The sequence below is a fragment of the Haliaeetus leucocephalus genome, unplaced genomic scaffold, assembly GCF_000737465.1.
Source record: "Haliaeetus leucocephalus isolate CR32 unplaced genomic scaffold, Haliaeetus_leucocephalus-4.0 Scaffold153, whole genome shotgun sequence".
In the NCBI taxonomy this organism is placed as follows: Eukaryota; Metazoa; Chordata; class Aves; order Accipitriformes; family Accipitridae; genus Haliaeetus; species Haliaeetus leucocephalus.
This window is the reverse complement of record NW_010972589.1, coordinates 1,176,606-1,204,605: the sequence shown is the minus strand read 5'-3', so window position 1 is coordinate 1,204,605 and position 28,000 is coordinate 1,176,606. Positions and strand designations below refer to the sequence as shown.

Here is a 28,000-nt window from a genome sequence, read left to right as displayed (position 1 = left end):
GCTACCGAGCGTTCACTACCCCGACAATGGTTTGGGTGCTTTCCTCTTTCGAAACATTTCTTTTCCGAAGAGGCTCTTCTATCAAAACGACTACCCCCACGATGGGCAGCATCAATATTATACAAACAGCAGCAAGCCTTAGGAAACACTCACGGCCGCGAAGAATGGAGGTGCACTGGATGAGTGGGCCCATATGATGGCACCACTTTTAATGATGGCAGATGCAAGTGTGATACGGGAGAAGTCAGGCTTATTTTAGCTCCTGCACAAGCTCTGCACGCACTCACGTTGTCCGGGTTCCAGCCACCTGCTCTGGAAGGAGAGCATTTGACCTTCTTGTCCGTAGCTCGGACGTTCCAGGCATAAAAACGCATTCCCTACCGTTATTTCCTTTGGAAAGACATCAAGGATTGGAACTTGGATGGGAATGGGATGCTCACACTTCCAACCCCTCCCAGACTCTCCCAGCTGCGATACTCCCCCATTGCCCCCCCAGCAGGACTCAGCAGCACCAACACCCCAAACCTATTCCAAGCGAGCCCCCTGATGGACTCGGAGGGGTCTGGAGAGCAGGTGCCGGATGCGGGGGATGCCGTGACTAGGGAAGCAGCCTTTGCTGCCACCTGCTACGGCAGCAACAATTCCCAGACCGGAGAGCAATCTCCTCCAGCTTACCGCTCGCTAAGGCCCGCCCGGGCACCCTGCTGTCTTCAACTGCGCACCGGGCCGCCCCAAGGGCGCAAAGCTGAGGCGACGGCGCAGGTGCGATACGCCGCAGGGATACACCGGCGGCGGGAGGAGGAGGCCGGCCACCTTCGCCCGTTACTCGCCACAGGCCGCCACCCGCCGAGGGCACGGGCGGTGGCGCGAGCACAGCGAGCGAGGGGCGGGGCGGGGCGGTGGGGGGGCGGAGCGATAGGCCCCGCGCGCGCCCTCAGCGAACTCCTTCCCCCGCCCAGCAGCACCGCCTCCACCGGGCAGACGGCGAGGGCGCACGCGCGGGTACGGGCTGGCACGGCACCCCTTCCCCGCCCACAGCGTCGGCGGCGCGTGCGCCTTCCTGCCTCTCCCACGCCCCGCCCCGCCCCGCGCCTGCGCAGTGCGGGTCCGCCGCTTTCCCGCCCGCTGCGGAGGCGGTGGGTGAGGGACCGAGCTCAGGACCGGGCCCGGGTACGGGCCCGCGGTGGGGTGCGCGGTTAAACCGGCGGCGCCGGGCACTCGCCCGGGTGCGCGGGAGCCCTGAGGTGGGCGCGTCGGGCGGCAGCGGCGTCCCGGCGTGAGGAGGGGGCCCTGTGGGGAAGGGGCCTCCCGGTTGGCCCGGCCTTGCCCGCCTCTCTCCGGCCGGAGCCGGCGCCGAGGCTGGGCGGCGTGGGGCGGGCCGGTGGGGGCAGGGGCAGGGCGGAGGGGGGTTCACAGCCCCTGGCGGTGGGCGGTGTGCCCCGTCACTGCGCGGTTCAGGGCTACGCCGCAAGTGTCGGACGCTTACTGGGTTTTGCTTCTCAGTTAAAGGATGAAAGGTAGTAAGGAGCTGTTTTTTGTGAAATTCATAAAGTCTTCTGGGAACTCGGAGTATTTTTTTAAAGCTCTTGAGGTAAGTGGGGTTGATCACCTTTCTCAGTGAGCTCGGTGAACTACCTAGTTAAATTATTTTCGTGGTTGACTTAGATGTAGCTTATGTATACATCTGGGAATAAAGCTATTTCTGTAATAGAGGTGTTCGGTGTTTAATAAAGTTTGTTCAACAAGAGCAATTTTGCTGAAATTACTTCTTGAACAAGAAATGATTATCATTTCAAAAGCTGTTGACATTTAGCGAAGTGACATGTAGCTGGCAAGGTCTGGATGATGGTCACTCATCTAAGCATTAAGCAAACTTAGGAAGGATACTGTGGATTGTTTTCCACCTTGAGAGGTTAGCGGGAGCTAAAGGCACTGTGGCAGGATCAGGTCCTGAAGTCTGTATGAAGAATGTTTAAGTCTGAGTATTGTGAAGAGTTGGGGGAATGAGCGGGACACCCATGAGGTATTTTAGCCCTTTCTTCTGCCAGTTACACTCTGGCATGGTAGCTTTGTTGTGAGCTGTTTCAAGTAGTACTTGTGTAGTTTCCACAGGATTGGCTATTTGTGATTTGTTAAATAAATGTATGCACTGTTTACCTGCAGTCTATAAAAGAATTTCAGTCAGAAGAGCATCTCCAGATCCTTGAAGAAGAAACAGCACTCAATATAAAAGAAAATGATAAATCACTTTACATTTGTGATCCTTTTAAAGGCGTTGTTTTCAGTCATCTCAAAAAGGTATGCTACCCATCAACTTACTTTTAGCTATATTCTTTCTCTTCTAGAAGCTCTCTTGTCCATACTTACACCCTATCTTCTCTCTTTTTGCACTGAATAATAGCAACATGAATTATTCACAATAAAATCTTTAAAACGTCACTGCATCCTGTATTTAGGGAAGAAGATGACTAGCAAAGCATAAGGATTATTTTGAAGCATGTGGAAAAATAAATAGTGTGATCAGTTCTGATTCTGCTGGAGTTGCTAAGCTGGCTCTCACACTTTTTTACCCCCTGAGTAACACGATTTAGTTTGACCTGCAATGAGTTGTCCAGCAGACAAAGATGGGCTAGCTGGAATTCTCTGGCATGTTAGCTATAGCATCTGCTGCTTTTACTGAGGCCAGAAAACCTACAAGGATTGTACTGAAAATCTGCAGCTGAAAGTAAAAACAAAACTGTCAACTACCTGGAGATGCTGGAGGAGGAGGACCGAACAAGGGCCCTGCCTTCCTTAGGATTCAGGGACAAGGAAAGCCTTCTTTATACCAGTGTACCTTCTGCTAATGTTCTTGCTTGGTTGTTTTTTTTGTTGTTGTTGTTTTATTGCAGCTTGGCTGTAGAATTGTTGGACCACAGGTAGTCCTGTACTGTATGCAGTCCCAGCAATGTGTCCCAAGAGCCGAGTGTCCTGTGTACAATATGACCATGGCCGATGTAACAGTATCCTGTACCAGCCTTGAAAAAGATGTTAGGGTAATGCATTGTACAAAATGGATTGTTTAGCTGATTATTGTTGTCAGTTGGCTTCAGATGGCTCATTACTAAGGCAGCAGTCATACTATATATAACTGTGCCTGTGTCTAGGTATGTCTAGTCTTTCTGTGGTTTGTAGATTATTTATAGTTTATGTAGAGAGTTGTATGGAGAAAGAGGGAGCATATGTAGAGATATATCTGTGCATGCACATGTGTATATTACATAAGCATATACATATATAATCATGTAAGATTTCAGCTGTATTAATATGGGAGTAAACGTGTTAGGGATTTTTATTAACTGATTAGACGGATCACTTAATCTTGCTATTTTGTCTGTGACTATAATGCTACAGACAACACGCTCTATTTCTGGTTGCTCAAAACTACATGGTAAAGATTTAATACCCTGTCAGCTATGGTTTAAATAGTTTATCGTAGAAATTTACTTTTTATTTATTCCGATATCTCTTTCTAATTTATACTACCTAAAATGTCAACCATCTGTAAAATTTTACTAATACTGTATGACTGTCATATTTTTTTAAGGGTACGTATTATGTTCAGCTTATCAGAAATGCAAATAAAATGGAAATTATATTTGGTGGGTTTTATGGCTTCCATATATATCCATTTTGTATTTTTGAACAGTTTTTTAGGAGAAACCATGGACAATTGAAATCCATGATTTTGTTTTTTAAGGTGAATGTGAGTGTGATGTAGGTTCTTTCTTTTTTCTTGATAATTTTTTATAATTTTTTTTTCCCCACCCAGGAAGAAGTTCATAAGTATGTGCAGATGATGGGTGGATGTGTGTCCAGAGACCTCAGTGTGTCAGTAACCCATCTTATAGCTGGGGAAGTTGGCAGCAGGAAATACTTAGTAGCTGCTTCTCTGAAAAAACCTGTTTTGCTTCCCTCTTGGGTTAAGACACTGTGGGATAAGTCTCAGCAAAGGTATAAAAAGCCACAACAAAACTGTTTTTGTTTGGGGGACTGGTAATTCTTATGGTGGTACAGGCTACTTTCTTTTTCTGGTTGATTTTACTTGGAAGAAAAAATATTTTCTTTCCTTTTTTCTTTCTTTCATTCCTTTAGCATAATGAGATACACTGATGTTAACATGGAAGACTACGCTTGTCCTGTGTTCCTTGGCTGTACAATTTGCGTAACTGGCTTAAGTAGTTCGGAAAGGAAAGAAGTCCAGCGCCTCACTGCTGAACATGGTGGGCAATATACAGGGCGGCTCAAGATGAATGAATGTACTCACCTCATAGTTCAAGAGCCAAAAGGTAGAACTTACAGAGTAAATACTATTTTTACTTCTTGAGTTGAAGTAGGGTAAATATGCATAAGCATAAGAGTTTGAGCTGTCTCTGTGTCTGCTTCAGTGTTGCTCTTACTACTTCTGTTTAAGGAATCACTGTTGATGGGAAGAGTAACAGAGGGTACCCTTACTTTGCTCTAAAGCCATGAGAAAGAGAACAAAAGAGGAAAAACAAGAGACCCAAATGGTATTTAAGGGAAGAAAAATGGAGAATCCTAGAGGGGATGGAAGAATAAAGAAAAACTAAATTTTTGGGGAGAGCTGGATAGGACTTAATTTATATGCTGATTGAAATTCGGTTGTGGACTAATGTTTTTTAACTGATCTATTCTTTGTGCCGTCTGAACTCCCTACTAAGATAAAATGAAAACTCCCTTTCTTTCCTCTTGGGAAGATGAAAGGATTGTAGTTTTACTGGGAGAAGAATGGGAAGGGTTTTCTTTTTTTCCCCCAATTTCCTTCCCTTTCCCTATGGGGAAGTATCCTGGGACTTTTAAAACTTTTTTTTCCCCTGTGCTTGAAAGCTTTAAAGGCTTTCCCCCCTCCCCCCTTGCTTTACTGCCCTGTCATACTCTACCCATGAGCTAGCCATCGATGAGTTTTTTTCCTCTAACCTTATTTAGAGAATAAATAACCAACTTATCGGAAGAGACCAGGATAACACAACTTGCACATTGAAATCAGTTATTTGAATTTTAAAATTTTCTTAATGTCCAGCCATCTTTCAGTGATCACTGTTTGAAACATGAGCATTTTAGTGACTTGTGATTTTTATTTTGTTTACATTTGAAAGGTCAGAAGTATGAATGTGCCAGAAAATGGAATGTGCACTGTGTGTCTGTGCAGTGGTTTTCTGACAGCATTGCAAAAGGCTTCTGTCAGGATGAGACAATATATAAAATAGAGAGTGGATCAAAACTGAGTAATATGCCCAATACATCAACACCTACAAATGATGCCAGGAAGCCTGACAGTAAGTAAAACCTTTTAAAATATGTTGAAGTAAGGTAGGAAACATTTGTAGTAACGAAGAACTGTTTTGAATTAGTAGGGTGCTGCTTGCTTTTGCAGTGCTGGTTTGACAGTTTGGGTTCTGATTCTGCTTATGCTTAAAACATAACAGATTACTTCTATGCATGTTGAATATTCCAACATGTGTAGACTTGAAACATGTGAATAGTTGTTTAAAAAGTAGACTTGAATTAGGCATTTGATTGTCTAAGAATCAGTGGTGTATATCTTTAATTCCTAAAAAAGCATGACTGTTCATACATTTGTAGTTTAAAACAAGTGTCTGTTATGAATTTAATCTCACAGCAGTCTTAGGGGGGGGAACAAATACAGATTTTTTTTTTTTTAAGTAGCATTATTTTTTCTGTTTTTTTTTTCTTCATGTATTTGTTTTTACTTACTGCATGCTATTAACAGAAGGAAAGTTAAAAGCATTTTGTAAACATGGTAGCATGAAAGACACAGCCAGCTTTAAATGTATCTTTCCAAACACCTGTTACTGTCTACTGCTTCAGGAAATGAGTTAACAGGAGCGCTGGGGTAGCACTACCAACAGAGCACTGGGAATTCTAGTTAGGTATTATGGAAACTGCATATAACTCTCTTAATCACTGAGCTTCATGTTGATTTCTCCTTACTACAGAGAGGCCTGTCTATTTTTAAGAGTATTTCTAATAGGTGGCCGCAAAACTGGAATAAAAGCTTTGAAAACCAGTCTTGTTGGCTGCTGTCTCAGAGATGACATCCATTTGGCAATAAACAGAAGGTGCCTAAGCACTCTTGCTAGTAAGACCATACGCAGTCTGTGTGTAAATAAAACCCTTGGTTTAACCAAGGTTCTACTTACCTAGTGTTTGTTATTCTTCAGCCTTTACATTTCCTTCTAGCACTGTTTTGTATTTTGTTTAGTGAGGAGGTGGAGAGAGATGAGCCAAAACTAATGCATCTTTTTAAATTTTATTTAAAGATCATACCTTTTCGGACGTCAGCCACATTTCTAATATCAATTCAAGTAGTGTTAATGAAACCGCACGTAGTTCTGCTATGAGCAGCAGACTGGATCCTCTTCCTGATGAGCTGGAAAACTTGGATATAAGTTCTTTTCAAGACCCTGAAGATTTGTTAGATGGGTGTCGAGTATGTTTAACAATGTATACTTTGAAATGTTCAGTCTTAACACTGTGGAAGCAACTAGGTTGAAGCACTGGCAATTGCTGCTTGAGTAAATTGCTTCTATGGTCAGTAGCAAATGCCAGATTTATTTTGTGTCCACATGCTGTAGCTTGCGTATGTGTCTACGTGTGTGTGTATAATTATATTAAATATGTAGTATAAGTATAAAATTATATGTTTATAGACATATATATTTAAACACACTATAGTGAATGGGTTCTAGAATTGGTGTGTGGTTTTGGGTGGTGGTTTTTTGTTTTCAGGTTGTACGACTTTGGCTAGGGGTTCATTCCATTAGTAAATATTGAAGTTTTGCTAGATTAATTTGCAAAGATAAATTAATCCAATTCCAAATGCTTAACTTTTTTGCTGCTTCTCAGAAGCTGCACCACTATTTTCTGTGTTCTACAGCAGTCAAAACAAATTATACCAAAATATCCTACCTTATTTTTAATTTTTTACTTTTATTTTTTTAAAAAGCCTTTTTTGTTGCTCTGTTCTTTTTGTAGATTTATCTGTGTGGCTTCAGTGGCAGGAAGTTGGACAAGATGAGAAGGCTTATTAATTGCGGTGGTGGTGTTCGATTTAATCAACTGAACGAAGATGTTACCCATGTCATTTTGGGGGAAAACAACGATGAGCTGAAACACTTTTTGGACAAGACAGCTCACAGGTTATAACTATATTGCTTAAGGTCTACTTCACCTTGTTTTCTTTCTCCCACCACCTTGTAAACAGGAAAACATGTATTGATTTGAAAATCCTAAATAGTTCTTGACTTAAATGAGAAGACTTACAGCTAGTATTCATGAGTACATCTTCATGTGCTCTTGAATACTGTAGTTTTTGGGTAGGCATGAGTCACCTCAGTGAACAGAAAAACAAGTATTCTTATTGGTGAAAAGAGGTGTTAACATGTATTTGTTAATATATTGAGGAGGAAGGATTTGGCAATCCAGCAGTGGCAGATAAAATTTACATTATAGAAAATAAGTATGAAATTCTCTGTTCTCAGACTGAAAGAATGAAAAAAAAATCTTGAGGTTTGTGAAGTGCCCAAAGCTTGCTTAGTGTTGGAGTTACAAACTTCAGGTGTGTGTGTATATACTAGTATTTGTGTAGTGGGAAAGAAGAATCACAGTTCTGAAACCTTCTGTAACTTGTTTGTATAACACTTTATTTTATAGGCCTCATGTAGTAACAGCAAAATGGTTGCTGGAGTCATTTAGTAAAGGTTATCTACATCCAGTGGAGCAATATGTCCCTCTGAACTACCAGCTGTTAGAGAACCCAATTTTGGAGCAACCTGGAATGAAGTCAATTCTTCCCAAAAATAACAATCTTTTGAAGAAAGAAGCTATGAACGTTAGAAAGCACCGGAAAGCTGCTGAAGAGGACTTCCTCTCTCAATACGTAAATAATGATTCTACAATGGGTACGTTTTAGGCTCAGCATACCATAGGAAGATTAACTACTCATAATTAGCATTTGAGTTTTGCAGCATTTGCATATTAAAAAGCTAGCTGCATCTAGTATGTTAACTTCTATATTGTGTTTTAGAAATCAAATTTAAACAGGCCTATATAGAGCAGTTTTTAACTAAAACCTGGCTGAAAACAGCAGAATACTGTCATATCTTCATGAAACTATTTTGAGTTGTCTTTGATGTTCTTGTCAAGCAATTACTATGGTTGGTTGTTCTGTTTTTTTTTTTTTTTCCTTTCAGATGAAGTTGAAAAACTGACATCCAGAACCTTCAGTGATATTACTCACTTGACTGTTCAGGGAGAGAATCAATCTTCGGTCTGTAATGGTTCTTTGGGAGAGTCTTCTGCACTCGCTGAAGGAGGCTTATTTGTTAGAAAGAGATTTCTTCTTTTGGGTTTTGGTGAAGAGGATGAGTCCTGCATTGCAGATATTATAAAGGAGAATGCTGGGAAAATTCTGCCGCTGCAGAGCAGAACCATTGCAGACTATGCTGTGGTACCTTTATTGGGGTGCACAGTGAAGCTGACTGTTGGTGATGTTGTCACAAATACGTGGCTGGTAAGGGAGTTACACTTTCAGTTCTGTGAGTAAACAGGTATCTATATTAGAAATGTGACTTGTCAGAATGCGGAGTTATCAGTGGCTTAAGCGTAAGAAAAATACTGAAGAGATTAGCCTTGTTTCATTAGAAATGTACTAAATGAAAGCATGCTTTAAAGCCTCTGCATCTGTAAGGTACCTTTTATCCATTTCATTTCATTTTCTACAGGCTTGTTAAATAGGATTTCATTGTCATGACTCAGAGGCTGCTTATGTGAGAGTCTGACAGCATTCTCTCTAATGAATTGTAGGAGCTAGTTGACTGATAATGATTTCATTTGATATTTTTGTGCTTGCTCTTTCTTGTTTCATGCTTTTTACAGCTTTTTAACTTGTGTCAGAAGAGCAAGTCAGCTTTATAGCTCAAAGTCAAAAAATATTAACCGTATTTGCCAAGAGTGGGCATGTGGTGTAGACTAACTGCTGTATTTTTCAGTACTAGGTCGCTTTCTGTGAAGTAAATCTGTACAGACCCTCAGATCACACCTGGAAATACTTTAAAGGAGCCTCCAGGGTTGGAAGAGTAGTAACTGAAAAGTTCTGAATAATGCCTCAGTACGTCAAACCTGACAGAATTTAAATGATCTAGAAAAGAATTTGTCTGATTCAGTGGGAAATAATTTGCCTCAGATGTTATGATGGAAGCAGGATTGCTTTTTGTTGAGTCCATAAATGCTATCATACAGTTGCTGAAATATTGTTGGCTTTGTTGCTATTTGGCTTGATTTGCATTTTTATCTCTTTCCCTTTCTTTAAGATTACATGTGTGGAACAGCAGGTCCTTTTAGATCCCCAGTCCAATCCACTTTTCACACCAGTTCCGGTAATGGAAGGAGTTACCCCTCTGGAAGACTGTGTTCTTTCTTTTAGCCAGTTCACTGTTGCAGAGAGAGATGCCCTGGTTTATCTGGCAGGACTGCTAGGAGCCAGGTATGTCTCCTGTCGCCATTTCTTCTTGTTCTTAGACAGCCAGTGTGATGAAATCCGTTATGCATTTCACTACTTCTTTTACAGGAGTAACAAATATTAGAGTTAAAGGCTCTTTGGGATTCTATTCATTTACAAAACCTAGTGCTGAAGCAGTGAGATGTTATTATATAGGTCTTTTATTTTCCTCTCCTTTAGAGAAATTTAGTTTGTATTCACACAGCCTAATTTCTACCAGAATACGCTCAGTCTCATATTTCCCAATGACTGAGTTTCAGTAACTTTTTGCTTTGCTCTAAAACAGAGCAAAACCATCAGTTTTTCACATGTCAGGCCTTCTGAGTTGCTCTTCAGTTGTCCAGGAGCGGACCATTGTTCATCTTCCTCAGTATTATCTGGGTCAGCCTCATAATCAGTGATAGTGCACCATCTCTTAGGAGATGGGATGGTGAATTATTTGCTCCCAATTCATCAGGATCTTTGAAAAACATTAAGGAAAACATATTTACTCATGAAGTGGCAAAATTGTATAGCTTAGAGTATCATTTGATCTGATTTGTAGTCTGTTTGAACTAAATTCTTTGTCGGTGAGTTCTCAGTCCTGTCGTCTTCTTAGAAGTCCTTGATGATAAGAGAAAAACTGTAATATAAAGAAAACTATTGTTCATTTGGAAATGATGCTTGTTGGCGGCTCCAGAAAGGAATCCAGCCTGTCCCATTAATCTTGCAGAAGAATGTTAGGTCCAGTGTATGATTTGGAAATGGGATATATAAGGACTTCTGGAGTATGAGAAATGTTATGTTTCCAATACCAGTAGAAGCAAAACATTTCTTTTTTACTTTTTTTTTTTTTTTTTTTTTTTTTTTGTTGCTTGTAGGTATAGGTTAGGCTGTAAAGTGCAAAGTGGATAGCCTTAGATAATTCTACTGGTTCTTTTTCTGTTGCTTGAATGCATTTTATAATAGTGCAAACGTGCCCTAGATTAATTTTGTTTATGACTAAATGAATGTTTTTATTAATCTAATTTTAGAGTCCAAGAATTCTTTGTGTGGAAAGCCAATGCAAAAAAGGGAATGTTTGCCACTACCCATCTTGTGGTTAGAGAACCAGATGGCTCCAAGTATGAAGTTGCAAAGAAGCGTAATTTGCCAGCAGTCACTGTAGATTGGCTTTTGCAGTCTGCAAGGACAGGAAAGAGAGCAGATGAAAGCAAGTTCTTGGTTGAAAATGCAGAGGCTGAAGGTTGGTTATTAGCAAGTTAGGGAATATGATTGCGTCATTATACTGTTCTTTCACGATAAAGAAGGCAGGTATGATGAAATTTTTTTTCCTAACACCTTTGAAGTATTAGAGCTAAAGGATATTTTTCCAAGTATTTTTTCCATTTTTTTTCCTGCTGTTGAGTCGTAATTTTAGAAGTGATACTGTGCGTTTCCTACAAGTTTCTTGGAGTTAGTGGAGTCTTGTTATCCGTCAGCTGGGAATCAAGCTCAGTGTCTCAGCTTTGTCCTTTCTGACACATGTGCTGCTCTGTAGATTGCGTGGGAATTGATGATAGATCCAGCTTAAAACTTGTTAGTCTGCAATGACATGATGCCCCTCTGTTCAGTCCTTCATGTCTGCTTCATCTTCTGGTGCTTCTGCTCCTTTTCCAGTTATTTCACACCTTTTATTTGGCAATATTTTTTCCATATTAAGATGCAGACTACAGTGATTTAATACTGAATGTTAGCAGACCTGTTTTACCAGTGCCCTTTTGAATTAATTATATGGGTCACCAAGTCAGAGGACAAAAGGTATGTTGTTGGCATAGGCGCATCTTACCTGTATACTACATTTTTAAGGAAAAAAAGCAAGAGGTCAGGGGAGAAACGAGCAATAAAGTGTAAAAGCAATTCTTGTACTAGTCTTCTTGAGCTATTAAGATGATGAGTCATGCTTATCTAGAAGCATTTATGATGGATAAACTTTAAGGCTAAATCTTGGTCCTATTAACCCAAAGACATAAAGGACTGGAAGTGTACATAGTGACCTAAAGAGGTGTGGTTCAGAGTCATGAATACAAAAGAACTTTCACGTTGCATGGGAAGTAAGGATCCAGGGAGGGGGAGTTACCTTTAATGTTGAAAGGGAAGGTTTTATTGTGTATTGCATCTTTTTCTTGGATTTGTATTTTGATAGTTGTTGTACAACATATGTGAGCTATCCAGGTATGTGTGGAACTGCAAACATTGTGAGCGGACCAGGGGTTGCTCACTATTTTTCAGACACTTGGGGTCAAGCTCAGTACCAATGTAATTCAAACTAAGTAGTTAACTGGAAGAGACACTTACGATACTGGCTTTTAAAATACAATCATCAGTTTAGAGCATTTATTGGAGGAGGATTTGAACTATTTTTTTAGGGAAAGAAAGGTCAGGTGAACTTTCAGTTGTTTAAATAAAAGTGTATGAGATCTGTGTTCAAAAGAAAAATCAGATCGCTTGCTTATGTTTTCTTTGTTTCTTTTAAAGATAAGGAGAGTTCCATTACTCAGCTTAGCAAGACACCAGCAACGGTTAAATCTTCTGATTCAGAACAACCTACTTATTTCCTTGAAGCTGGAAAAAAACCAGCTGTGACCCCTCTTGATATCAACAAGTTCCAGAGTAAAGCTTTCCAAGCTGTAATCTCTCATCATACTGGGAAGACAACCCCCCTTACACATGGGGGACTGCCACAGAAAGAACCATCTTTACATCTTGATACACCGTCAAAATTTCTTTCCAAAGACAAGTTATTCAAGCCATCTTTTGATGTAAAGGTGATCATCTTTGCAAATTTTTCAGTTTGTAGAGCCAGTAGGGTTAAAGAAGCGCATAAACTTAAAACGGGCACAGAAACTTGTGCTTACCCCTTTTTATGCTGTTAATGTACAGACTTTCCATTTTGAATAAGCCAGGATAACTGGCTCCATTTATTTATATATATTTCTAGTCAATGACCTGTGGACTAAATTTATTGACTAGTAGATGCTATAATGTCCTTAACAAAGCTCCTTTGTGCTTATTGCATCATATGTTCCTGTGTTCTATACCTCACACGGTACACAATCTGTGTTCTTTACATCTAAAGACTGAGAAATGTAAGAAGGCTTATAATTGCTGCAGATATTTGGAAACAAGTGTTTGCTGCTTTTGCGATGAAATGCTACTTTAATTACATGTTTTTAATGTAATAGCTTTATAGCAATTACAAAACTGTTACTGCAGATTGAAAAATGCATTGGGGTTTTGGGTTCATCGTCTCATTCTGAAGGCCACAAAAGGCTAGAAAAAATACTAGTCTTAGAACAAAGAAACCCCTGACACTTAGGCAGTATCTGCGCTTCAGGTTTGTTTTTCATTTTTGAGGCCTTAACTGAAAGATCGATGCATTGAATTCCTGCGAAGTTGTTAGGTTTTTGGGGGGTTGTTTATGGGTTCGCTGTTTTGTTGTGTTTTTTTTTCACCCCTCTGCCTGCAATAGAACAAAACGTGTGTTACAAAACCAGATGAATCCAGTGTTCTCTTTAGTTAGTTCTGCTTCATGAAGAGAAGGCTCCAGGGAGACCTTACAGCAGCCTTCCAGTACTTAAAGGGGGCCTACAGGAAAGATGGGGAGGGACTCTTTATCAGGGAATGTAGTGATATGATGAGGGGTAATGGTTTTAAACGGAAAGAGGGTAGATTTAGGTGAGGTGTAAGGAAGAAATTCTTTACTGTAAGGGTGGTGAGACACTGGAACAGGTTGCCCAGAGAAGTTGTGGATGCCCCATCCCTTCAAGGCCAGGTTGGATGGGGCTTTGAGCCACCTGGTCTAGTGGAAGGTGTCCCTGCCCATGACAGGGGGGGTTGGAACTAGATGATCTTTAAGGTCTCTTCCAACCCAAACCATTCTGTGAGTGAGTGAATCTGTGACTCAGTTGGTACTCTGCTTTTTGAAATCTAATAGTTCACCACTGATATTTTCCAAAGCAAGATATTCTAGACCAAAATTTCTCTTTTTTTAAAAAAGGGCAGTAGGAAACTCGGTGTTTTAAAGGTGCAGAAAGAATCGCATACTCATATGCAACTCTTGTCAGGGGAGGTATTAGTAAATTAAAATAACTGGTTGGGGTTAGGAATACCTGGGTTTGGGCACTGGCTTTTCCGTTGAGGGCAGTTTTCATTGGTGGCGGTGAAGAGAGAGATTGATAATCTATCTTCTTCCTGTTTTGCTTATGCAGACTCTTAAGATTGGGATTGTCTTGTACTGCTTTTGTGCAATGGTACTACAGTTGCACTTGCTAGCTGCTACTGCAGTACACTGTCCTGGTTTAGGAGTATAACATCTTACTACAGGCTGTATTTGTGAAACTTGCACTTGAGTGAGAATTTTACAATGTGTTTGTGAAAGTCAGTCAGTTGCTTCTTTTTTTGGTAGGATGCTCTGGCAGCTTTGGAAACTCCAGGAGGTCCTGATCAAAAAACCAGGAAACTGAGCACACCTCTCTCTGAAGTCATCAGCAGAAATTTGAAATTGGCACTGGCAAACAGCACAAGGCATACAGTAGCTCTTACTGCCAGCCCTCAGTTGACCACTGCAGAGCCAGAAGTGGTAGGAAATTTTGTTTTTTTTGTTTCTGGAGCATAGGCTTAATTAAGAAAATGCCGTATCTTTTGTGATTTAAGTTACAAAGGAGTTTGTGAATTGCGCTTTGTGATCTGTTTGAGTGGAAATCCATATGATTATGCATTCTTCATGACAGTTAAAGGAAGGTAGGATAGAAGAGTTTCCTCCTGGAAGGCAAAGAATTTTAAAACCTTTTTCTACTGTCTGTACTACTGTCTTGAATATTAAGCACTTGCTAAGTAACATGACATATTTATAAGTACAGACTTTGTAGTATTGGATGAGAGGATTTCATCACATTTAAGAAATTCCCAGCCTCCAGAGGAGCAGGTTTAAATATTTTGTCTTGGGCTAAAGCTAGTTCTTTTTTAATGTATGTGTCACCTTTTCCTATATTCCTCTGTAAGGTGCTGCTCTCCTGCTTACTACAAGGCACAAGATGTGATCAGTTGCTTACCCCCTTATAAAGACACATTATGTTGTCCTTTCTTGTAGTTATCTTGCCTCTTCAGTCTAATCTACCCTAGTGAGAAAAAACAGAAGAAGATGCAGGAGGAAAGGGAGCATTTATGTTTTGCTTGTCATGTTTGTACACTGTTTACCGTAGAGGAGCAGCAAGAAAGCTAATGGCCTTCAGCAAGGGAAGGCTGTCACTTCTTATTTTGTAGCTCCTTATTCTTACTTTTTTTCACTCCAGTACAGTGAAATACTTCTGTGGTGTAAGGTTTGATAATTCCCTAATTTCAGTGCAGGAAGTGCTCGGTCTGTGATGGAAGGAGCAGAATATGTCTTAGGGAGACTAGCTGGGAGTGAATCTTGTGTCTTGTGGATTCCTAGTGCATAGAATGATAATAGTGCTGGGTTTTGACTGTGGACTTTGGGAGCAGCAAAAATAGAGAATATGTGTTTATCTTAGTTCTGTTGTTATTGCATATTTTACTACATACTACACTAAATATTAAAGTATTTTTATTATTGATACAGAAACCTTCCAAACATGACTCTCCTGTTTTTATCCGTGCTTCTTGAACAGGAAGAAGAGCCCAAGCCTCTGGCCGATGTTGTTATATATGTTAGTAAAAAACTTAGTAAGAAGCAAAGTGAACTGAATGCATTAGCAGCTTCTCTTGGGGCAGACTACAGGTATCAACTGATAGAAACAGCTTCTAAGCTTCTGCACTGATGTGACTTCTAATACATACAAGTCTTCGCATTCTAGTGTGCTTTATCTACGTGACCTTTTGATATAGCTAAACGTTAGACTTCACCATCTTAAACAATTTCTATTGCAAAATGAGGCCATGTGCTTCGAATGCGAAATAGGACCATCTTTTCCTGACACATCTCCAGTCTCTCTGTTCTTGATAAGCATGTCTTGGAAAGACTGTTTGTCCTGAAGTCTTCCCGAATTGCAGATTTTTTCTATATGTTTATTTTATTCCCTTCTTTTTTGAAGAAAACTATGAAACGTTTAGCTTTGGGGTAGTTTAAAATTTGCTTTTATTTTAGATTTTGAATTTGATCTGAATTTGTGTGTGTTTCTCCCTGGCTCAAAACTGCTTATTTTACAGATTATTGGCATGGCTAAGTTTGTGTGCTTAGAACAGCTTGGAAAAATAGGTTGTCACGAAGAGAAACTACAAACTAGCATTTGTGATTTAAGACAGAATTCTGTTCCCACTAAATATGATTTATGTATTTTGTTACTGACTTCTTCAATAAGTGTTATCATTCATGGTGTGGAAGTTGCTCTTGTGTCTGGTAGTAGCTTAGAAATGCTGAAGATATTTGCGTTAGATAACAAATATTAGTTTTTATTGGTTTAAATGTTAGAATCCCGCATTTTGTTTATTTTAAGCTTTAAGGATCAGTATTTCACTTGCAGCTCAGTATGTCAACAGAAGAAAAAGCTTTCTCATCCTGGGTCACATGTTCTTTTCAGAAACTGATTTGAAATTCCACTTAAAAACAAAACAAAACAGCTAAAGTAAAAAAACTCTCCTCTTCCATATGTTTATCAGATCTAGTTTTGTTTACTTCAGGAATGCTTTGAAAAGATATTGAAGTTATTCTATCCTGAAACTGAATGCTGTCTTTTTTGATGAAGTAAGTGGGCTCATTGCTTACTTAGGCATAACAAAATAGGCAAAACAAGATTTTAATATGAACAAGGGATAGGACAATTTGAGCTAGGTTTCTGATACTTTTTGATAGAAATTATATCTTCCAAGTTGTATGTCGTTTTCTTTTCTAGATGGTGCCTTGATGAAACAGTAACACACTTCATTTACAAGGGACGACAAAATGACAACAATAAGGAGTACAAATCTGTTAGAGAACGGGGTATACATATTGTTTCAGAACACTGGCTTTTAGAGGTATGGAGCTTGCTTTGTTCCCTTATTAAAAGTGAGGGGAAATGGAGGCTTAAAAGCAGTTGTATGGCAGTGTATTTTCTGTTTGCATTTGTACTGAACATGTATAGGAACTGATGTTTTGCATCCTGCTTTGAATTTATAAATTGAACAATCAGTTTTCACTGATGTACTTTTACCTTGTTCTCCATGAGGAGAAAAGAAATTCTCTTCCACTGAACATTTCTACTACATGTTTCCCAGAATGAGAGCCACGTTTTTCTCTTATGTAAAGTACTTCTTTTGGTGGTGTTTTTATTGTACTTTTCCTATGTTTAGATTATGTGAAATTTCTTTTATCTCAAATCAGTTTCTCATCTTAAGTTAATGGATGTTATTACAGAGTGCCCAAGAATATAAACGGCTTCCTGAATCTCTCTTTCCTCACACTTACAATCCCAAAATGAGCCTGGACATCAGTGCAGTGCAAGAAGTCAGGCTCTCCTCCTCCAGTAAACTTTCGTCAGCTGGAAAACCAGCAGAGGAAAATGAGGTGATATGTGTGATATGCATTCATGTTGTATGAAGTGATTTGGATTCAGTTAACTTAATTGTTATATTAACATATTAATAAAAAACATTGATGCTTATTCAGCGATGCCCTGAATCAGGAGTAGCTAGTAATTAATAATAGCTATTGCAGATGTTCTTAAGGTTTTTCTGCATTTGTAATACTCCTCTTCCAGGGTGATGGAGGGAAACACAGGCATTTCAAGATTAGAAGTGCTTTCCAATTTCAAAATAATGTAGGTCCAGTCTTTGCCTTCTCTTGTAGGTAATGAGATCCAAGGTGTGAACTTGCCTTGGTAGAAATTTAGACTGCAGAATAGGTGTTGTCACTGATGCTGCTGCTGTTCACTGTTTTACTGTCATTGCAATAGCTGAAAGGTTAGATTTCCTCTAAGGCAAGATTAATAATCTTCAGAATTTATACAAGTGTTGAACATGGGTAAAAAGCAAAAAATTTTGGCATTTGAGAATTCTGCTTGTCTTCATTGTTTTTAGATTATTCCAGTGGATGAAGATGATGCTGAAGTTGATGTAACTACCGACCAAATAAAGGAAACAGTTACTACAAGGGAAGAACATATTGTAACAAGTGAATCCAAAGGAGGTAAATGTAAATCACTGTTCTCAAAATAGTTGTGGGACATCAAACTATCAATATAAGCCTTTTACAGTTTCAGGTGCTGAATGTCAAAATCGGGAAGCTTTAGGTACCATATTTATATACTGGTCAAGTACAGCTAGTCCTTATTGTTGCTGGATGAGAGGAAAGCGGTTTGCTCTCTATTTTAAAGACTTTGACAGCCCACAAGAAAATCATGATCATCTGTTGCAAATTACTTAATTGCTGTTTCTTTCCTTATAAAACTCTGAAGTTCGTATTTAATTTTGTTACGTAAATAAATGTGTTACGGGAGAATTGTGGATGTAAGTTAGATCATGTGAGCAAATTCAGAAGTAAGCTAAATGGAGATTTCTCCTTGTGTCTAGGAATAGGTGACTTGGGGCATATGTAGGTTTCCTAGATAATTTTTCCCAGATAACTTTTGCTCTCCTTTTAATGTATTGTCTTTGTCCTGATGTGTGTTGGGGGGAGGGAAGTTGGCTGGAATTTCAGTTACTTTTCACTTGTTACAATATAACAGTCTTGATCTTAGAAGTTTTGTTCCTTCTCTCAAGTTTTAACCCAAGCACTAGAAATGAGGGAGAACTTTCAGAGGCAGCTGCAGGAGATCATGTCTGCCACATCGCTAGTGAAACCACAAGGGCAAAGAGGATCCCTTTCAAGGAACAGTTTTGATGGTTCTCCAACCACTCCTGATAGCACACGGTCTGTGCGAAATGGCCGCAGTAGGGTCTTGGAAGCTCTAAGGTACTGATTTGTGTTTCAGAGTCTCTTATTTTGTCCTCCCTGTGCACACCTAGATATTCACTGAAACATGAATAGGTCTCCAGGATTTTCAGGTGTATTGTCTTTCTCTACTGATGTACTTAAGTTGCTTCTCTTGCAATTCAGAATCTTTAACTGGACTTGCAAGATAAAATCAGAATGTTATCTTAATCCACAGTAGGTATCTTCTGTTTTTCAAAAAATCACAGAATAGTGTGATTGCTTTTTAGTTTTGAATTGAATTATGCCAACTGATTTCTTTCCTTTCTCTTCAGATTAGTTAGTGTTCTTACAGATTTTGAAGAAAGCAGTGCTGCAGTATTTCACCACATAGGTCATATACAAGTAGTAGGTATTCCTGCAAAGCGCTTCTGTGAATGTTTCTCTTCTCTCTAAACAGAGAGTAGGATTTGAACTCTTAACTATGCTGAGCTACAGTGAGAAAGTAATGGAAATCTTGCAAAATTATTCCTTTAGCTTGTTGTTTATTTGCAAGTTAATAGGTTCAGTAAAGAGTAGAGTATACTGATTTTGGAATAATTTATCAATATGACACATAATAAAAACATCTCCTACTGATATTTTGGTTGCCTTTTTTCAGCTATGCTGACTCTTAGGCTCACAAAGCCAGGCTGCTGGAGTTGCTTTTATACTGAAATTTTCCTGTTTCCCAGCCATTCCTCTAATAATGAGGTCACTTGGATGCTACAGTTGATGTGATAATTAACGCATTGCTTTCTAATATGGTAGTCTTCTGTAAAGCAAATGCATATTTAAGGTATCTGTGCTTTTTTCCTTAGGCAATCCCGTCAGGCAGTTACAGATATAAACACAGAGCCATCCCAGAATGAGCAGATCATCTGGGATGATCCTACTGCGAGGGAGGAGAGAGCAAGACTTGTCAGCAACTTTCAGTGGCCTAATAGTCCTTCCCAGTACACTGAGCAAGGTCAAAATAACGCCAATAAGAATGTGGACGAGTCTGCCTTCAAAGGATCTTTAGCTGATGCAGAGATTGCTGATATAGGTAAAATCAGAAATACAATATCCTTCTTCTTTGTTACAGCATCCATTTGATCTTTGAGAGTTTTAAAATACAGTAGTGTTTGGATTCTACTTTAAAAAAAAAAAAAAGTGAGCATTGCTGGCATTTCTCTAATGCCAAAAATAAAATTTTATATCTTTTATCTCCATTATGTGTTGCTGTTTTTTAAAGAGAAGCTTTCCTATCCATTTGTCGTTTGTGGTCAAACACCAAGGCAGTGCTTGTCTAAAAATAGTCTGCATCAACTTCAGGAAATCTTCCAATTTTTAATTTTTGTTTTTTGGAACCACAGCTGGTTTCCAGGTAACAATTCAGGTAGGTGTAATGGAATTCAAATGGGAATACCAGGAGTAAAATCTTTTTAATTGTAGTGGAAATATTCAAAGGTGAAGAATGGAGATATAGGAAGAAGATAACCCATGAGCCTGAAAAACAGATGTGTCAGAGCTGCTGATGGATGTGCTTAGGTCAGGATTCAGTGAAGATACTGTATTGATCTTCCCTGTTCTTTTTGAAGTCTTTAGTTTACTGCTAGGACTAAGGAAGCAACATAGTTATGTTTTTTCATCTATTTTTGCTTTCTTCCCATTCCTGCCTCCTGAGAGATAGCAGAATCCTTTATTTCTCTCTCCCCACTGCCTCCCTCCTGCCCCCAGCTCCTTCCCTCAATCTACTTATAGAGTTTTTGCTTGCGGCAAGTCTTCCTGAAAACTGATGCTGTCCTAGAGGAGGTTGAAGAAAATTAGCTAAATGCATTCAATTGATTTTTTGGTTCAACTGAATCAGTGCAGTTTAGCCAAAGAAATTAGTCCATCTGAGGGGGTTTATTTTGGGGAGGGGGTGTGTGTTGTTTTTTTCCAAAGCAAGGCATCCAGGGATGTGAGTCTGCAATATTGCAACTGGTGGTTTGTGGTGTAAGGAAGAGCATCTTTATGAAAGGCAGTGGTGAAATGTAACTGTACATGTTGTAGCAGCAGTTGTGTTTTGTCCTTTTAGGATAGCTACTTCTCTTTTTTTTTTAATTATTTATTTTTTAATTGTATTTTTTACTTTATCAATAATTATATTCAGCCAAAGACGAGTCATGCAACAATGCTTTACTTTCACAGCTGTTCCCGAGGCTGGGGATGGAGACTTGGTTGAAGGTCTAAAGAATGCTGTACGTAGAGATCCTGAAACACCAATTAAAGATCACTTGATTCCCACTCCGCAGGCCCCCAGCATTGCTTTCCCACTGGCTAACCCTCCTGTGGCACCACAGCCTAAAGAAAAGGTTTGTCATATGAAGAAATATTTATGATGATTTGTGTTCCGAGAGACACAGTGACACTTTAAGGAGCTTTGAACTTGGTGGTAAATATAAAATAGGTGAATATCTGCATTTAAAATCTTGAAATGGATTAATTTTGTACAGTTCTATTTCTCTTTCCCCCTTTCTTCGAGATTTTGAACAAATAGTAGTTGCTCAGACAGAAAAAGCTTTTTGTCCTGTTAGTTCCTGCTAAAATGCTGAGGTGGGCTTTGGAGTGGAGAGTTACTGTGTGTATTACTTGGAACTCCTCCAGCCATGTTAGGATGTTGGAAAAAAGGTTAGGCCTTTGTTTCCTTGGTGGTATCTGGAACTTATGTTTAGGTACAAACAGAAAATGATTTTTGTGCCAAAAACCTGGTTTAAACTTCTACTATTTTACAGTGAGCTTGGAAGGGGCTAGGAAAATGAGCTTAGTCTTCTGCCCATAGTGTATCACTTGATGCTCAAACGTTCAGCAGCTATGTGTCTTCAGAGGCATAACATGTCATGTTAGTAAATCAGCTGTGGTGGAAATGCATAAAGGCCCTCGAAGTTACAGGAAATCTGAATGAATGAGGCAGTGTGATAGATGGATGATGATTTCTTCATGTGTTCAACTTGACGTTCGGTGGATATGAATGGAGGATTAGTTTTTATGACAGATTGGTTCAGTTGTGCCCTGAAGAAAGGGGGAACTAAGAGGATGTTAAGCAGGAGCCTAACGTTGATTTGATAAGATCCAAGCTTTTTGTCAAGTGATTGACAGGTTTGGTTCTGCTTTTCCTAGCTAAAAGAAAACTTAATATAAAAATAACCCAGAACGTTTGGCAGAGAAATAGTCAGCTGTCAGCCTAATCTTTCTGTCATATTTTCAAAATCTGTTACTGTATTTCCAGGCTGTTACAGAAGATGAGAAGGCTGATGAAGAACGAGAAAAACACCGTAAATTTCAGCTGTCTTCTCTTAATCCTCAAGAAAGATTTGATTACTGCCATCTGATTGAGGAATTAGGTACCAGATATTTGTGAAATGCAAAGAATAGTATGTGTCTGTATGTGTCTGGTCAGCTGTGGCTCGTTGGGGAAAACAAAGGGGCTTCTGTTAGTGACTCATCAGATTTGAGGTCTCAAATTTATGGCTTTCTGTGCTTGTGAGCAATTCTTTGAATATATTATTATTATTATGTGAGCTATCAGCTTTGCCATAAAACAGCAATGGTTTTGTCTTCTGGCAGTTTTCTTTTAGCTGTCTCCACAACAGCCTCGTTCTTTACTGTTGGGGGTGCCCAGGATCTGCTCTCCTCTGGTGTTTCTCTCATTCCTGTCCATGTTACAGTGGCACTTTATTTTTATCAGAGCCACTCTTTCCTGGCTGCTTCTCCTTCCTTGCCAGCTTCTGCCCATGTCACTTCAATGATAATACTTTCAGTGTAAATTTGAGTTAAGTATATTTTTATCTGAATTCAGATAATTCTCACTTTGAGTTGCTCATTTCTGTGGTACAGCATGACCCTTAAATAATTTGAATCAAATTCATTCCTCAATTCAAGGTGGAATAGTACTTGAGAAACAGTGCTTTGATCCAACTTGCACACACATTGTTGTGGGACATCCTCTTCGAAATGAAAAATTCTTGGCTTCGATGGCAGCTGGAAAGTGGGTGCTTCATCGTTCCTACCTGGAGGCATGTAGAGGAGCTGGCTGCTTTGTTCAGGCATGTGACCTTATTACTGAGAAATGATTATGTTGTACCTTTTCACGTTTCTTTTAATTTTGCACTACTAGGAAAGGACTTCACCTCTCAAAACCAATTAGCAGTTTAGGGTGCCCAAGCCTAGGGAGTTTTTGAGGATCCAAAGTCTGAGAAATTTTTGGCAAGCTTTTCTCTGAAAACTAGTCCTGAACCAAACTCCTGGCATAGGATAAATTAAATACCTACAGTTTTTATAGTTATTTCTGAAAATTGAAGCTTGAGTACCTTTTGGTAAATTCTCACTGGTACCAGCTAAATTTACACGGATCTTGTTACACCAGGAATTAAATCTTGATCCTTTCAATAAATGAACATATAATAGTTTTAAATAATCCAACTCTATAACCATGTACATAGATATTTTTGAACACTATCTCTTCCAACTCCTCACCTCCCTAACTGTTACTTCACAGTTCTCCTGGGTCTAGCAGTTCTTTTGCATTGACCAGGCTAACTTTAAAATAATGCCTGTAGACTGGTTCATGTCTTTATGTATCAAAACCAACTTTGATGGATTTGGAAGATGCTGCAGAAATGTAGCGTCGATGGTGTCCAGAGTAGTGAGTTGCTTTGCCCTGCTGTTGAATTCCATTGTAGATAACTGCAAGATGAATCTGGTTGTGCACATGACTTGATGTCACAGAAAACATGAGTTGATTTAGATACAGAGGTGCAATGAAGAGCCCTATCTCTAATTTTACCTAGTGCTGTTTTGGTCAGAAAAAAATCAATCTATAAAGCTAGACTGAGTTGGGCTTTGTTCTGGTGTTTGTTTTGTTTGTTTGTTTCTTTTTGGTGTGGTTTTTTTAAACTTATTTTTCTGCTGGTAAAGTTGGCAGGACTGCTTTGTCATTCAAGCTTATGATTGTTCTAGGAAGAAGATTACGAGTGGGGAAGTAATTCCATACTTAATGTTTTGCCTGGAATCAATGTAAACCAGAAGAAACTAGCACTTGCAGCCATGAGGTGGAGGAAAAAAATTCATAAAGGAAGGCAAGAAACTGGAATTGTTGAGGTATGGTACTGTTGAGGTATTTAGATACTCATGCAATGTAAGTTGTACAGTGGGTGGGACAGCACAGGGATTGTCACCAAGAAACTTGGAAACTTAACTGGCAGGGAAAGGTTATCTGCCTTAAGAACAAAACGACTTAGCTGGATATATTCTAGTTAAGTAATTTTGTTTTTAAAAAACTTCTAGTGCTGGTATATTAAAAGTCTTAATCTCCTCCTGAACCATCATTCATGTTTTGCAAAGCTGGAGTGTGGCTACTTATGTATGTAAATGTCCCTCAGCCAGGAAGATAATGTTAATGCTTCAGAGCTCTGACTGGGGAGCTAACCTAACTCAGCTTTACTGGGAAACCGCAACTGGTACTCGCAGTAACAGAAATCCTGTGCTGCGCCGTATGGGTGAATACAGCTCTCTGGACAGCATTTTTATAGCTCTAGCAATGAGCATACTGCTGCGCTTCCAACAGGGCACAAGTTTATGCCTTTCCTAAAGCACCTTCCGTGATTTTTATGGTGCAAGTTCCATAGTCTTTCAGTGAGATTTTTGAAAATGGGACTGGGGCTCCCCAAAGCCTTTTAACTCTCAAATCGGGCATTGCAGTCAAGTATTCTTTGAAAGGTAGAAATGCTGCTGATGTTTCAGTCACATCAGTATAAATCTTGACTTGTGTGTATTTTACGATAACCTTTTTAAAATGAGTGCTTGTAACAAATCCTCTGTACCCCTTGCCTACGTGGAAACCACAGTGAGTGCATGTGTGAGGATACCAGTTGGCCTTAGGTGTTGTTACTGTAACTGAGTAGATAATGTAGGGTATGGGGTGGGGCGGAAATGTTGTTTCCAAGGAACTGTTTTTCTTAAGATGTGTTTCTGTAAACGAGTGTCTGGTGTTCTGGAAAAAATACTCATTGCCAAGGGTCTTGTCATAGATCGGTTTGCCCATCTTGCTGCACAGGTGAAAGGGCTTGGTGGCAAGCTGCCCGACTGTACGGTGGTGGCTCAATAGTTGTATGTTCTGTGGGGTTTTTTTCTGCCATTTACACTTAAAGACAAAACTAGACAGTAGCAAATCTTCATCTGATGGATATTCCTGAAAGGGGCAAATTATAGATCTATTAAGTCTTTACACTTTTTTAGTACCAACATACTTTTGACTAAATTGAGTCTTTTATCTAGGGAGCTTTCAGTGGCTGGAAAGTGATCCTGAATGTTGATCAAACCAAGGAAGCGGGATTCAGGCGCCTTCTTCAGTCAGGAGGAGCAAAAGTATGTAGGGTTTTTTTTTGGGGGGGTGGGGTGCAGAGATTAAATTAAATATACATATGTTTCTCTCTCTCTCTCTCTCTCTCTCTTTTTTTCCTTTCCTTTCTGTTAAACTCTGTGCTGGGCATTTTTCATGTGAGTAAAAGGTCTTAACCAACAAAATTGCTTATACAGGATAGCTGAGACATGGTCAAAGGGTGGGAGGAAAAAGCTATGTCATCTTCATTTTGCAAGTGGTCAGGCAGAGCAGCTTGTCTGCAGTCACACAAGTCAGTAGTGCTGGTGGGAATTGAGGGTAGAATTTCTGTGCTTGCTCTGATGAGAAGGATCACCCTTCTTGAAAGGTACATGATGGCACAGAACACAGCTGTACCTGGTGTCTTATTTCCCGTTGGTTTGCTAGTTAATTTGATGAGCAAAATTACAGGTCATGAACTGCATTTGTCTTGGGGAAGAAACAAAAAATAAACTCGTTTTTGCCTGTCATGCTTTAATCCGTAGGTGTTTTCTGGTCATTCTGTGTCTCTCTTCAAAGAAGCGACCCATCTCTTTGCTGACTTCAGTAAGCTGAAGCCAGAGGACACCAGGGTTGACGTGGCAGAGGCAGCAGCCCAAGGAGTGAACTGCCTGAAACCGGAGTACATTGCCGACTACCTCATCCAGGTGCATGCGTGCCCGTGGGCGCTCACCTCCCAGGGGTGCTCTTTACCTACCTCAGGAGCAGTGGGGCAAGTCCCTTGCCTCCAGCAACCCCTGCCACCTGAAGCCTCTGAAGGGACTGCTGCTCTACTGGTTGTGTGCCTCCTTTTCCAGAAGCTGTGGCCACCAGCACCTACACGGGAGTATTTCGATCTGTGGCCTCAAATGTTAACTGCTATAACATGACTTGTTCTAGTGCTGGCACTGGGATCTGTTGCAGGGTAGGGAGCTTGCAAAACGTATTCAAAATGTAGGTGTGCAATGTTTGTTTTATTTTCAGTTTTAGAAAACTAATGAGCTGTTCCTTTCTTTTCAGAAGCTTCTTGAGCTAAACCACTTTTTTTTTTTTCCTCTATTGAAGGATCCGCCTCCCCCAATGGAGTCTTACTGCCTGCCACAAGCTGAATCTTGCCTTCAGAATAACACAGAACGTGGAACTGGATTATCCCAGAAAAGAAAAGCACTGGGAGAAATGAGTGGAGTCAAGCGATCCAGAATACACTGAGCAAATTCTGTGCTTTTAACTTGTACATTTTTAAATTCATATTTATGTTTTTTCACTCTCACCACAAAAATTAAAAGCTTTGATTTTAACTTCTAATTTGTCCTGAGATTAAAATAATGTTACAGTAATACTCATGGGAAAGATTGCTTTGGTTACCAGTAGCATCTAAAAATATGGCAAGAACTCATACAAAAAATACTTTGTCTCCAAAATGTCCTAACTATCCCACTAATGATTTTAAGGGACATCATTGTATAATAAATAATAGTTAAATACCCTGTGAGATGCTTATGACATCTTTTATCTGTGTGTTGTGGGGAAAATACCAGTTGGTAAGAATTCTGTTGTATTTCTCGCACAGTAATGGACTTAGGTGTTAAATGAATTTTTCCTCTTTTGATGTTTTCTATTGGAGGGGGAAAAGGGAAACCAGACTAAAAGAACTGGCTTGTGAATTTTTGTACTGATAGAGGGTGTAATAAATTATTTCTGTAAAACAGGCTGCTGAGGTACTGCCATTCACTGTGCTAAAGAATCTGTTCAGCAAAGATAGAATCAACCGCATTTGACAAGAGGTGAAGTTTGTCTGACCATCCTCCCTGTTGGGAGTCTGCAACAGGAACCAGAGGCAGAACAAAGACCTTAGTTTTCACCAGCTGGAACTGTTCTTAGTCAGACTACCACAGTGTTTGACAAACTGTTTGACCTTTCAGTAACTCTGGGGTCTGGGTCTCTGTTTACTAAACTTACTGTATGTGAGTTGCACCATGCTAGTCTAGGTGAAAGTGTTTGTGCTTATGAAATCTGAGGAGCTGTATTGAAACAGCTAGAATTGCTGCAGCCTGTTTGAACAGAGAAGTGCATCCAGTTGCACAGGACCAGCGGAGTTGTCTGTGGTAATATGTGCAACATCTTTAAAGTCTATTTAATTTATCTCTTTATTATTTGGCAGGGGGCATATTCTACTTCTGTTTTCTAGTTGCTGAATTCTTCTATAGAATTCAGTTCTACAGAAAGTCTTTGCATCAGTTTCAGTTGCAGATATAAGACAGGAGGAGACACAAGCATCTAAGCCCTGTGCAATCTGGAGAACCTTGCTCTAGGTGGGGAGAACTAACCCCTTGCTGCTGGGGGCAGGGACAAGGGACCTAAGCCTTGGGAGTCTCCAGGTGAGAGAGAGGAGGAAGGCAGCTTGCCTTTACATGCAAGGCTGTGCTTTGCGCTTCTGTTTCCTGTGTTAGTGCGGGGTAAGTTTTGTCAGTGAGCTCTGCGACACGCTGCTGGGATGACCTAAAGAAGTTGTCAGGAAGGACTGAGTGATGCTCACGAATGTGAGGGATTTGATTCTTTTTTAAAAGTGAGATCTGTGCCCCTATTGGGGGGGAGGGGCGGCATGGGGCTTAGGCTGTGGCAAGATTGTGACGTTGAGTTGCAGTGACTACAGTCTTAACCACCTGCTTTGCTTTTCTTGATTGTTAGCAGCTTGATGCTTTTTGCTATTCGTGGATGTTGGACATCTCTGACATGCTCCAAGTCCATGTAAATAACGCTGCCATTAACACCTTAAATCGCATTTTGAATTAACTTTGTGTTTCCCTGGCAATTCTCTGCTCTACCTCCAAAATGCTGCTTTGCATTGCAGGCATTTTAAATAGGTGTGGATGTCAGTAGGTGAGACTTAAGGGTCCTGTGACTTTATTGTATTTTTTTTCTTCTTCCCAGTCTGCAGAAGAAGCTGTTGTGGAAGGGTAGTATGGTTATTCTTGCTTTGCAGATAAGAAACCACTCCCTTGACCCACTTAGCTAAGCTTTAAGAAGCCTTGGAGCTGTGCAGTTCCTGCAGCTGCTGTGAATCCTGGGGGCAGGGTAAAAGGGGAGCAGCTAACATCGGACACACACCAGCCCCCCATGGAACCAGCACGCC

At 40.0% G+C, this 28,000-nt stretch overlaps 1 protein-coding gene across 2 annotated transcripts; it reads left to right on the top strand.

Annotated features, from left to right (window-relative positions):
- Window positions 1-1,118: 1,118 nt before the first annotated feature.
- Window positions 1,119-26,159, top strand: TOPBP1 (topoisomerase (DNA) II binding protein 1). Of its 2 annotated transcripts, XM_010562041.1 has the most exons (28): window positions 1,119-1,188; window positions 1,504-1,591; window positions 2,164-2,298; window positions 2,892-3,035; window positions 3,812-3,993; window positions 4,135-4,328; window positions 5,157-5,336; window positions 6,342-6,511; window positions 7,057-7,220; window positions 7,735-7,982; window positions 8,274-8,593; window positions 9,393-9,565; window positions 10,594-10,805; window positions 12,077-12,366; window positions 14,007-14,180; window positions 15,229-15,338; window positions 16,450-16,573; window positions 16,953-17,102; window positions 17,615-17,723; window positions 18,296-18,488; window positions 19,307-19,533; window positions 20,661-20,824; window positions 21,739-21,853; window positions 22,392-22,555; window positions 23,469-23,609; window positions 24,786-24,875; window positions 25,374-25,535; window positions 25,933-26,159. In XM_010562041.1, exons 2-28 carry the CDS (start codon window positions 1,511-1,513, stop codon window positions 26,074-26,076), a joined length of 4,560 nt encoding a protein of 1,519 aa, XP_010560343.1. In that variant the 5' UTR covers window positions 1,119-1,188; window positions 1,504-1,510; the 3' UTR covers window positions 26,077-26,159. The 2 variants fall into 2 exon arrangements, with proteins under 2 accessions (XP_010560343.1, XP_010560342.1); XM_010562040.1 differs by lacking the exon at window positions 1,119-1,188 and having other exon boundaries at window positions 1,392-1,591.
- Window positions 26,160-28,000: the final 1,841 nt, after the last annotated feature.